This window comes from Hermetia illucens, chromosome 5 (assembly GCF_905115235.1).
Source record: "Hermetia illucens chromosome 5, iHerIll2.2.curated.20191125, whole genome shotgun sequence".
Classification (NCBI taxonomy): Eukaryota; Metazoa; Arthropoda; class Insecta; order Diptera; family Stratiomyidae; genus Hermetia; species Hermetia illucens.
The window spans coordinates 44100585-44112594 of NC_051853.1; the positions used below are offsets into that span (position 1 = coordinate 44100585).

Below are 12010 nucleotides of genomic sequence, written 5' to 3' on the forward strand. Positions count from 1 at the left end.
CCGAGACTATGCCTGAGAAAAAAGCGGAAAATATTAGCGAATCATTAGCACGGATGATGCGGTGGACTCCATAGAGAAAAGGATGCAGGCAGAACTAGGAAAAGCGGGGCGCGCAAAAAGGGAAGGGAAGGGTCGCTTAAAGCGCATACCTCCATGCGAAGTAATGTTTTATGGCGGTTCCGCTGCGAAGGAAAAAGTAGAAAGTGGGAGTGATTTTAGCGGGTGAGAATCCCACCCATTGTAACTTGGCGCGGCAGTGTCTTTCTAAGATTTCCACCCCCATTCATAAAAGAAGACAAGCAGACAGATATTGAACCGATTTGAACAAGGTGCACGTGCAAAAAAAAAAACAAAAAAAATATATCTTTAAGTTTAAGAGAAGGAGTCTAACCGGATATTATCACCAGAAATATATATAATAGTATATATATATGTCGTGGAAAGTTCAATTTAAATTTGCTTACCTCAAAGCTTCCTCAGCTAAAAGTGTCTGATGGTGGAGCATATTCAATATTCTGGACGGATCTGTATCGAATAGACCTAAGCTCAAAGGGCTGAAGGGGAAAACAAATGGTGTTTGACATCGTGCTGCTGGATGAATGCTAATGGGAGATCCAGAATAGTTTGGCATTGGACGATCATCTGCCTGCAAGTAAAAACATGAAATCTGCGTTAGAAATCCCAAAACGTGTTGAAATTGAAATAGCGAACTTACTTTGCAAATTTAATAATATTTACCAGAATTAACTACAATACATGCAAATTATACTAGTTTAAATCTTTTTAAAACTTAAGGAAATTGATAGACCATTTTTCGGGAGCAACTTACTGGTCTGTCAATTTTAGACTTAACTACAAATAGAAGACAATATCTAACCTTTAAGGAAATTGCTTTAAGTAAGAAGTATTATATTTTGTGGCATGCATTGATGTTATGATTTGTATTTTCAAAGTTTCTATCTCCAAAGTGATTTAAGAAGGGGTTTTTGGCAAAAAAAAATAGCATCAAAGTATATATACAGAATTTAACTAAGTATTTGTGTATGTGAATTCATAAAGGGGTATTATCATGGTACTTTGGATACACTCTAGGTTTCAAGCGCTTAGAATGAGTCCTGTCTCACTCAAGATCTGCACTTTATTACTTCTTTTTCCTCTCATTCACAATTCATGCCAAAACTACTGTTTCAGAAAGCTTTGATTGATATAAATACATTTTTTTTTATTCCACCCATAGGGTGCTGACTTAAATCAAACATAAAATTATGTGCGTCAATGCAAGCCTATGATTTCATGGAACGGGTACAATAAAATCTGGTTGATTGAGGCAACGTGAAAGAGAATCCACGAACGTGCATGTGGAACCAAACGTGACGTGCTTGAGCTTCGATGTCCAGGAAAATTTTCGAAAATGCAGACTTGCAGATGCCATGACAAAGTGGAATTTATTAATATGTTACTGCTGATAGCTAAAATATTACTAAAAAGTATAAAAACACCTCGAAAGTTTGATTCGCTTTAGATTCCCTTGTTCTGATAATATTGCCACCTTGTGAAATATTGTGAAGCACCATTAAGACTCCTCCACGCATAAGCAATATTTGAGAGAAATTAATTGTTATCATCAGAGCGGCAAATATCACGAATTGCATCAAAACCAACTTTGGAGGAATTTGAAGTCCAAAGCGGTGTCTGACAAGGCTGCATTCTTACGCCGATGTTGGTCCTTTTCGTTATCTGTGACGTCATTCATCCTACCATGTCCGAAGGGCATCAATTGACGGGTCGTTGCGGTCCTCCTATCAATGATAATCGACAGTAAATTGAAGTCGTCGCGTTCTTTCTGCTGATGGTGGTTGTTTGGAGTTCCATGCTACTCGACGCTTTAATAGTGCTAGATATCTCACCGGTGTTTTGCCTAAATTATCGAAATGCAAATATCCCAACTATTTCAACAACAACATGAAGTTGAGGTTGTCCCATGCCAATGTTCTTTCTGTGTTACTGTATGGAAGCAGCAATGAAAGTGATCGCTACTGTTAATCGAAAGCTGCAAGCCTTCACTAATATTTGCCTCCACCATATCGACTGTGTACTTTGGCTGGACAAAATATCGATTGTATAACTTTGTTGGTATACGGGTCAGGTGCAGGTAGATATGTTAATTAGAAGACAGAAGTGGCAGAGGATATGTGACCGTAATGCCGCGATCTAGGGATAGAAAATCTTCAGAGGACACGCCCTCATTCCATGCTCTTTGATCTCAGATGTGAGTAAGGTATGGCCTTTAGAGGGTCCATTTGCCGGCTATTTTAGGATATTGGGCTCCATTGCATCATGACTGATTCAAAAACAGATGGGTTTGCAAAGAATATATCAGGACTGATAAGATTACAAGCTTACAAAGACTGTTCCGCTCGAAACGTCTCACCATAGGGTCAAAGCTCTTACTGTACAAGACTATGATCTTGCCAGTCCTCATGTATTCCTCGGAAACTTGGGTTCTTAGCAAGAAAAATTGCGAACTCTTGGCCGCGTTCGAGAGAAGAATCCTCCGAAGAATTTTTGGCCCCCTACATGAGGATGGACGATTCCGTAGCCTACACAATGACGAAATCTATGAGCGATACCATGACCGTCCGGTTGTGGATAAAATCCGGCTCAATAGGTTACGGTGGGCGGGTCACTTAATCCGTATGGATGAAGATGATCCCGCCCGGAAAGTCTATAAGGGCAATATCTATGGTAGGAAAAGAAGACGAGGCAGACCCTGCCTAAGATGGAGCGATGGCGTGGGCCAGGACGCCAGACAGCTTTTAGGGATATCGAATTGGTGGACCTCGGCGCAAAACCGGCATGTCTGGAGTTCCTTATTAAGGCAGGCCTAGACCGGATACCGGTTGTTGCGCCGTTGATGATGATGATGATAAGATTAAGTATAACAGTACTTTGACTCCATGGAGAGGTATTTTGAGTCAGGGGATTTCGAGAGACTAAAGTTGACTGCCAACAATCGTCTGTAGATTTCGTCATTCATATTGGCTATGGGGTCAGATAGGATAATGATGTAATGTTTTCGAGTTTACATCCCCCAATTTGTGGTTGACCAGAAGTTTCGTCACTGTTCTCGACTTCGTTACCATCAGTTTGGTCCTGCTTACGATGGTGTGTAGTTCTAACTGTCGTACCACTTGTTCAATCTTGATGCAAGCCTCCATTAAGATAGTTGGTTTGTAGTCATGATATCAATATATTCAACATCTGCCAGTTAGGTGAATTAAATGAAGATGATACTCTTATTTTCACTCCTGATCTCGGGCTACTTTTTTCAATGTTAGGTTAAAGAAGAGTTATGATAGTGCGTTTCCCTCTAGTAGTATGTTGGTGAAGAAAGTTGCAGTCAAAAGAAAAAAATTAGCTACCCGTTGATAAATTGAGCCTGCGGTATAAACTGAAATAATCAAATTTTGTGAATTAATGGAACTGTAACGTCGTATTTCTCTATACTCTAAAAGAAATGAACGTAAAGAAAGACATTAGGTTTTGTGAAGATAGCAGGAAAACTACTAAATATTTGTATCGTTCAGTAAGATGGGAAATTGTTCAGCATAAAGTGGGGCCAAAATGTTCAAAATGACACATTAGGGGCCCGAAATCTTCCTATGCTGATAAACAATAAAAAATGTTTCAGGAACACCGAAACTAACTAGCGTCATGGCTTAGCTGGTGCGGCTCCAACAGGCAAAATGTCTCTGGTTTTCTTAGAAAAGGGCGTCACTGTCGATTCAAGTCTATTGTACATTTGTCATTTTGGAGTATATTCTACTATATTAGAGTAACAAAACTTTTGGAAGCCATCCCTGGAGTTTTCAGCAAAGCTCAGCATCATCACATCATTCAGGTGCTACTCAAATGTGGTGCGAACCCAATTTATTTGATTTTTTTCACCAGTTTTAAACCCACTCGTCTATTATTTGAAAAGATTTTTTTAAGCAAAGGTCTCTGCATCGCCTCATATAACTGACGACTCTTTCAAAAGGGGTTTATTAAAAGCATGGGGTGAAATATAAGAAAATATAAGAAAAGAAATATAAGTCACTATCACAGTAGAGTAATCTCCACGATGTGTAATTATTATTAACAATTTTTTGAGTTTTTTTTTTATTTTATTTTTTTTAAAAGTATGCTATTTAAAAAATTTAAAATTTAAATTAAAAAAAAACTTTTGAGCTCATGCTTAAGCATCTGCTTTTGTTTTAGAAATATATTTTTCAAATTAGTACTGTTGTTTCCGGGCATACAACTCTGAAGGCCCCTCTAAAAATCTGTTGAATTTTACGGTCACTGTAGTGATGTACTCCCTTAAAGTAAGTAGTTGATATATATACTAAAAACTCATATACATATGTAGTAGCTTGGTTTTCCCATGGGAAACCAGTTACTAACGCAAGTGGACTAATATCAATACGGTATTTTTCAGAACGAATTAGTTATGTAAAAGATCCCAAAAAAATAGTGTAGACCTGAATTTTCCTTGTACAGCTAACAAGCTCGAAGTGAAGTGAAAGTAACATAAAAAAAATAAAATGAAAAGATATTGACAAACCAATAGCAAAAATCCATATTTTTAGCATTTTCAAATTTTCTTTATTTCATCAAAATTGTAGTTTTCATCTTTATACAACTATGATATGCATTCATTTGTTTATTTATTTTACTTATTGTTTTGTTTTTACCTTTCTTCTTCTCATTCACATTCCAAAATATTGATGTTGTGTCCATTAAGTTGTTTTAAGAAGATTTCAAACAGATTGAAATTATCAGTACGACCTCTAATTTCCGACAAATAGCGATATTATCTCTTGTTTAAATTTAGAATTTCAGTAAATTGAAACTAATTGTTATATCATTTGAACAAACGGTAATCGTTTTAGATAAGTAAGAAATAAAAAAACAAATGAATTTATGGAATTTCTAACGAGTACATTATCAGTGAACATCAATTTCTATTTCTGTTTTCTTTTATTTTTGCTTATTCTTCTTTGTTGTTAACAGAAATACTTTTCTGTCTTTTATCTAGTATTTTTATGCAATATACCAGTTGAATGTCTTTTACAGTAAACGAATAATGTTAATGTATACATACTTTTAATTTATTTTGAATCATTTTTAACTGATTAATAATTTATTTTAATAATAACAAAAAATATTAGAGAAATTGCTTAGTAATAATATAGTACATATACATTCACATGAATCAGGTCATTATTGATCTGTTGATGTGTACGCTTACTTTTTTCCTTGTTTTTTTTTCTTTTGTTTTTATAAAGTAAAATGACAGGGAATGTAATGATTTTCTTTTGATTTTTAGTCAAACCTTGCTATTATACGTGCTTAATGGCTACTAAAATATAAAACTATTGATCGGTTAATGTTTGATCAAAATAAGTTAACATTAAATTCAAACCACTTTTCCCCTTCTTGGGAATATTTCGGTAAAAACATTCTGTTTGAGTTTTTTTAGTAAAAGACAAATTGTCCATCGGTTTGTTTGTATCAGTAGGAACATATAACAATGACATATTGCAGCTATTCAATTATTTCTATTGCTCGTTTTGTTGTGTTCATATATTTTCAAGTACGTTTGGTTAATAATCTCGAATCATTTCTAAAGGGGTTGTGAAGGGAAAACATGAAAATCGGAAATTAGCGTATTTTTTGTGCTTTTAGGTATGTTACCAACTTTGATTGGAACTTCTGTTACTGAGTGTTAAGAATTCCGTCCTTTTTTGAATCAACATTTGAAAAGTAGCATGATTTCAGTTTTGTAATCGTTGACAACGTTGAGAGGAAAGTTTTAACTGATCAAATTAAAACACATATTTTTCTTTCAATCAAAAATTATAATGATGGGCGCTGTCCACTGAAGATCATTTAGTTGCTCATTCTATTATTTTTAAAATTGATAATCTGCAGTCTATTATGTCACTAATGCATTTTGGGAACACCGACGACACGTTAGACCGAATCGTAGTAAATACATTGCGTCTACTGGTTTTCAAAATAGCGCTAAAAACAGAAAAACGCTCATTGAAATGATACCAACATAAAAGTCAGGTACTGGTTGCTGGGAACCTTCCTTTAAGGCCAAGATAAGAGGGTGAAGTGGGAAGTGTGCTGGAAGTCGATAATGAGGAAGCCCTTACTGTAGATAAGGAGTTGAGACCATACATGATTCACTTCAAATCAGTAAGCGAACGAATGAGCGGAATTTGCATCAAAATGAATTTTTTGAAATTTGACCAACAAAAGGGATCGCTCTGAGCCACCATAAGGGTCTTATAATTACCTGGAAAGACTGTTTGAATTAATAATTAACGCCTTTAAACGACGCTAAAGCAATATTAGGTCATTCCAACGTTAAAATCGACATGGTAGAAACTCATCCTGGGATGTCTTGAAGCCAAAAGATCCACATCTTGATGGCTGTGGTATCGCTCAGAAATTTCGTCGTTATTTAGCCTACGGAATCGTCCATCCTCATGTAGAGTTCGCAATTTTTTTACTGAGAATCCAGGTAACTGAGAAATACGTGAGGACTGGCAAGATCATTGTCTTTTATAGTAAGAGCTTTGGCCCTATGGAAAGATGTTTCGAGCGAAACAGTTTTTGTAAGCTGAAATAGGCTCTGTTGACTGCCAACAACCATGCGCCGATTTTTTCATTGTAGCTAGTATCGGCTGCAATTTTCGACCCTAGATAGGAGAGATTATCAACGGTCTCAAGTTGTAGTCTTCCTATCTTTATTCTTCTCGTTTGACCAGTGCGATTTAATGTTGTTGGTTGGTTGGTTTTTGGTACTGACGTTGCCACCATATATTTCGTCTTGCGTTCATTGATGTGCAGCCCAAGTTCTCGCGCCGCTTGTTCGATTCAGAGGAAGACAGTGTATACTTCTCGGGTCGTTCTTCCTATAATGTCAATATCATCAGCATAGACCATTAATTGGGTGAATTTAAAGAGGATGGTGCCTCTCGCAATTACCTCACCATCACCGATCACTTTTTCCATTTCCTGGTTAAAGAGGACAGAGCATCCCTTTGTCTTAGACCGTTGTCGATGTCGAATGGTACCGAGAATGATCCTGCTGCTTTTATCTGGTCTCACACATTGGTCAGGGCCAGCCTAGTCAGTCTTACCAATTTCGTCGGAATACCGTATTCTCTCATTGCTGTGAACAGTTTTACCTTAGCTATGCTATCATAGGCGGACTTAAAATTGATGAGAAGATGGTGTACTTGATGGCCATATTCCAATAGTTTTTCCATCGCTTGCCGCAGAGAGAAAAGCGATGCCTTATACTTCATAAAAGAGTGGACAGGGGAGATACAAATGGCACCATCTTTAGCCAAATTGGTTACGTTTCCGCCTCAAGAAAATAAGTCTCTGGAATACTTGACGAACGCCCATTTTGAGGAGCAACTTGTGGTTCTCTGGTATTACTAATAGTGGCGGCACTATTGTTGCACTTCGAAAATGAGTTCACGAAGACCCTAGGAAAAATTTATTCTGTTCAGAGAAGTGGTATCTCTTAGAACAAGTAAAAGGTTTTGGGTGGCAGTGCTTTAGATCATAGATGATGTCCGTTTTCATTGATGGACGTCAAAATTAGGTGCAAAGTGAAATATTTTTTTTTACTCCCAGCATATTTTCATAATTTTCATTGTCCCGAATTTCTCTATTTTCTTTCCATTTCTAGAAATTCAATTTGTAAAATTCCAATTCTAAAAAAAAACTGTAATTTCTTCACTCGATCCTAAAATTTATAATCCTTAAATCAGTGTAACTAAAGTGTGTATGTATCCCATTTTAACTGTGTGCCTATGCACTACGGGGATTAGATGATGCATGGGTGAAGTTAATGGATGACTAGTGGGACTTCAGGAGCCAGTTGCTGATTAGCCGCGAGCCTGACTGATTTCGGATAGGCCGACGACTAGATGATGAAAAAACTGAGGGGATTCACTGCGACGAATCCGGACATCTCCAAATCTCAGTCAAAGAAATAGTAGAAATTTAAGAGTACTTTGGATAATGCTCTCTTTGTGCTTGTCCTGCCGCTATAGGCCAATCACCTGCACAAGAATAAGTGGTGATAATGAAACTGAAAAACAGTTTCATTGGAAATAAAAAAGAAATTACAATTACAATTGCAAATTACAACCAGAGCGAAGAGACTGTATTGGCACCCTATACCCCACAAAGGAGAAAGGATCTGAATACGATACAATGATAAGTGCTGATAGGGTGAGTACTAGTTAAAGAAGTGAGCCAGCCAATGTGGTCGCTCAGATGTAATCTAATCGCACGAATTTTGTGACCCTCTAAGTGAAAACCTAAAGCAACCCGTTAGTCGGTTTACTATTGAGATTAAAGTGTTGAGAGATGGACGTGGGTTCATGACAGTCGTGGGTTCTTTGAATTTTGAACTCAAAGTTTTCAACCGCGATGCCTACGGCATTTCCTACAAGTTCGAACTACAACAATAAATCTCGTCTTGGTTCTTGGAAATGCAGATCAATTTCTGAAGTATTAAGTGAGAGTTATGTCAATTGTCGTTCAGATTTCATCGTAGAATATCACGACTAAAACAATTCTGCGTTTCGAATTCGCATGACAAAGTTGAGTAAGAGTGATCATAAAAACCGTCCAACGAAATCTCAGAGGATTTAACTGGAAGGTGTCAAAGTCAATGTGGGTTAGAAAATCTCTTAGGGTAGCTTGCCAGGCGGAATAATTTTTGTCTTCATCTCATTGCTGGAATTGCTAGTGACTACTAAACATCACTAGACGAGTCCTGACTGTTCATCTACAAAGTCATCTTCTCCTCGCTATTCCTCATCCAATGTTTTCAATGTTGAGGAGCAAAAGTAATTTGTAGAAGAATTTCTGATACTCATTCTTATTGTAAAGTGATAATCGTTCGTGTTCTTTCAATTCAAGAGACTTATACCTTCTGGTATAAGATGGAGATTTGAAATTTCAAATTTCATACGACATATTTTCATTCGGGGGCTAATTCTCATTCTATTTCTCCTTATTATTAGTAAAACCGATATTTTGTATAGAATATTTCTATAAATTTTAGGTCTGAGATATTGAGGGAGACAGGCTACTCCATGGTGTCCTTTGAGACACACTGAATCATCGGATAGGCAGGTGAACTGAGGTGGATATTTCTGAGTTTTCCGGACGTAATTTTATTTTATTCCAATATAGCTTCGTGCCACTTGACAATTTCAGATGCGTACCTAGGTTAGCTAATTTTTGGTCGCACACAAGGACTTCGGAGCGTTTGGAAGAGGGCCTCAATTTTGGCCGAAAAATGTACTTTTGGCTGGTTCACCAGGTGACTACATGTTCACAAAAAATGCTATTTGATCTGGAGTTATTCAAAAACGACTTTCGTGAGAGCATTTCTTTTGGCCGAAATAGAATGTATGATATGCTATTCCAGCAGGACGGCGCTGCATGCCACACTGCGAACGCTACGATAGGAACTTTGCATGAACGATTTGATAGTATGGTTATCCTTCGCAAAGTTAACATAAACTGACCATCAAGATTATACGATTTTATTTGCTAGATTTTTCTCTGCAGGGTTTTCTGAACCCAAGGATTTATGCCGATAAACTGAAATCGACCGATGCCCTCATAGTCAGCATAGCCCAAGATATTGCTCAAATTTGGCGGGATCTATGTGGCAGATTTATTGAAAATTTGGTTTCTTTGATGCATGCTATTATGTGAAACTTTACTTTGTTATCCTAACGAAATTAGAAAAAAATGGCAATGGCATCAATATCACAAGTTAGATCAAATAACCAGTAAGCTAAGTCCTTCGACAGAAAAGTCTACCCGAAGCAAGGCTCGATTGCATACACAGAAAAACAAAACGTTAGACTCTTGCAGAAGCCTCGTAAACTTAATGAATACTTTGAAATAACAAAAGCTTGCTTTCTATATTCGCTAGTGTTATTTATTGGTCTTACAAAAATCGATATTTCGGGAACCACGTTCTCGAAATATCAGTATTTGCGAGACCAATAAATAACATTAGCAAATAGAAAAAGCAAGCTTTTGTTATTTCAAATAATTTAATCGCTAGAAATACCGCGTAAAAATAGAGGAAGAGGTTTGGAAGGAGCTGAAACATATTTCATCGGATTGACAACGATAAGGCATAGGTCGATTGATTCGATATGTTTCACATAGAGACCACCGGTGGGCGTAAAAAATGTTGCAATGTTACTCTTTCTTCCTTCCAAGCGAGACTTAACCAATGTCAGTTTTTTTTAACTTTACTGGTGGGATTAGCTTGCTTGGTAGATGCCATCATAATCCTTTCTTTTAATTTAGGAAGACGAATGTGACGATGCGATGGTCGATTGTCGGCACTCTGAGTTCGAATCCCTGTCGTCATGGATTGTTTTTGTTCATCTTTGTACTGTCTCGCTGCTGTAGGTTTATCACTTGCACGGCATAACGTGTGATGAACTGAAGCACAGGCCCGTTGAAAATCGCGATAGGAAAAAAATAACACTACGAAAAAGAGATAAGGTCGAACTTGATAACTCTGAACTGGTTGTTCATAAACATATGTATGTCATCAGTGAAAAAACCTTATGATAAAAAAAGGAAGATGTTCAAATTTTGAAAATTAGCTAAGAGATCCCACTCCATGATCTAGCTATGAGAAAAAAGATCTCGAAGCATTTTCAAGAAATTTCATAAAATTTTGGGTCAATGAAGAGCGATCAGAGTGTCATTTGGATTCGGGTCACCACCTGACTGTATACTGTCGCTGAAAATTCATAAGCATTCATTATACAGGGTATTCCGTTCATGATGGTAGAAACGTTAATGGTGGATACCACCACTCGTTTAAGGAAAATTGTTCCATAGAATGGCCGTTACAGAGTTATAGTGTTCCATCCCAGATTTGATACAATTTGCGGAAACTATATTAAATTTCATATAAATGAATATTTTTCCGAATACAAAGCTCGCCGACCGCTCCGAAGATATTACTGTTCAAACTTTAAAAAAAATTTAAAGATTTTTCGTCTAAATCTCTAAACGCCATTTTGTAACGGGACTTGGCTTTCGATTGAAATATAAAAATACACAAAACTTTCATGATGCAAAATTTACAAATATAATGCATTAAATGTAAGAAAAAGTAGTGTTGATCTGAAGCAATTAGTTTTAATTATTATGCTAGTTCTAATCAAGGAAAAGCGCCTGGAGGATGTTTGATTTGTTCCTCTTCTAGACCACGTTTTCACCCATTAATGCGTTATATCCGGAAATTTTCAATAACTAAGCCCATCATTTTTACATGTCATTCGAAAGTTAACATAATGGGACAATTGTCAACTTTGCACCCTTGTAAGTTTAAAGTACCGTTAGAGTATTCCCATTCTGAAATTTAGATGAAAAATCAATCTTGAAATTTCTTAAAAGTTTAAACAGTTATATCTTCGGAGAGACGGTGACCTTTGTAATCGGAAAAATATTCATTTATTAGAAATTCAATGTGATTTCCGAAAATGGTATCAAATCTGGGATTAAATTATAAGAGCAGTGGACCTATAAGAGCCGAAGGGAAAAAATTCTGGCGAGGCTCAAAATTGTGCGGTGGAAACGAATGCCAGGTGAAAATTCTGTTAGTCCTATTATTAGTCCTTTTTCCCTTTGAAATTTCTACTGCGGGCCCCGAAGGGAATTTCGAACCCGGGAGGAATTCCCGACTTCCCCTCTCTCTAGTCGGGCCCGCCCATGCGGAATCAAGCAACTATTAAAAGAAAAACCTTGCAGGAGTATTAAGTCGCTAAGCATGATAGAGAATTCAGGGAAGACGTTATTATTAAGGGCATAGAATACCAGCAATTTATTATGCGAGCCCCCACGAAGGTTCACTTAATAATTTGATAAATTTTGGACCAGA

General features: G+C 36.9%; 1 protein-coding gene across 8 annotated transcripts in view; it reads right to left on the reverse strand.

The window, feature by feature from the left end:
- Positions 1-12010, reverse strand: part of LOC119657894 (protein tramtrack, beta isoform) — a 500286-nt gene that overhangs the window by 21504 nt on the left and 466772 nt on the right. For all 8 annotated transcript variants that reach the window (XM_038065041.1, XM_038065039.1, XM_038065038.1 and 5 more), the window contains one exon: positions 465-646. In XM_038065041.1, coding sequence (XP_037920969.1) covers positions 465-646 — 182 coding nt within the window. The remainder of the gene's footprint in view (positions 1-464; positions 647-12010) is intronic.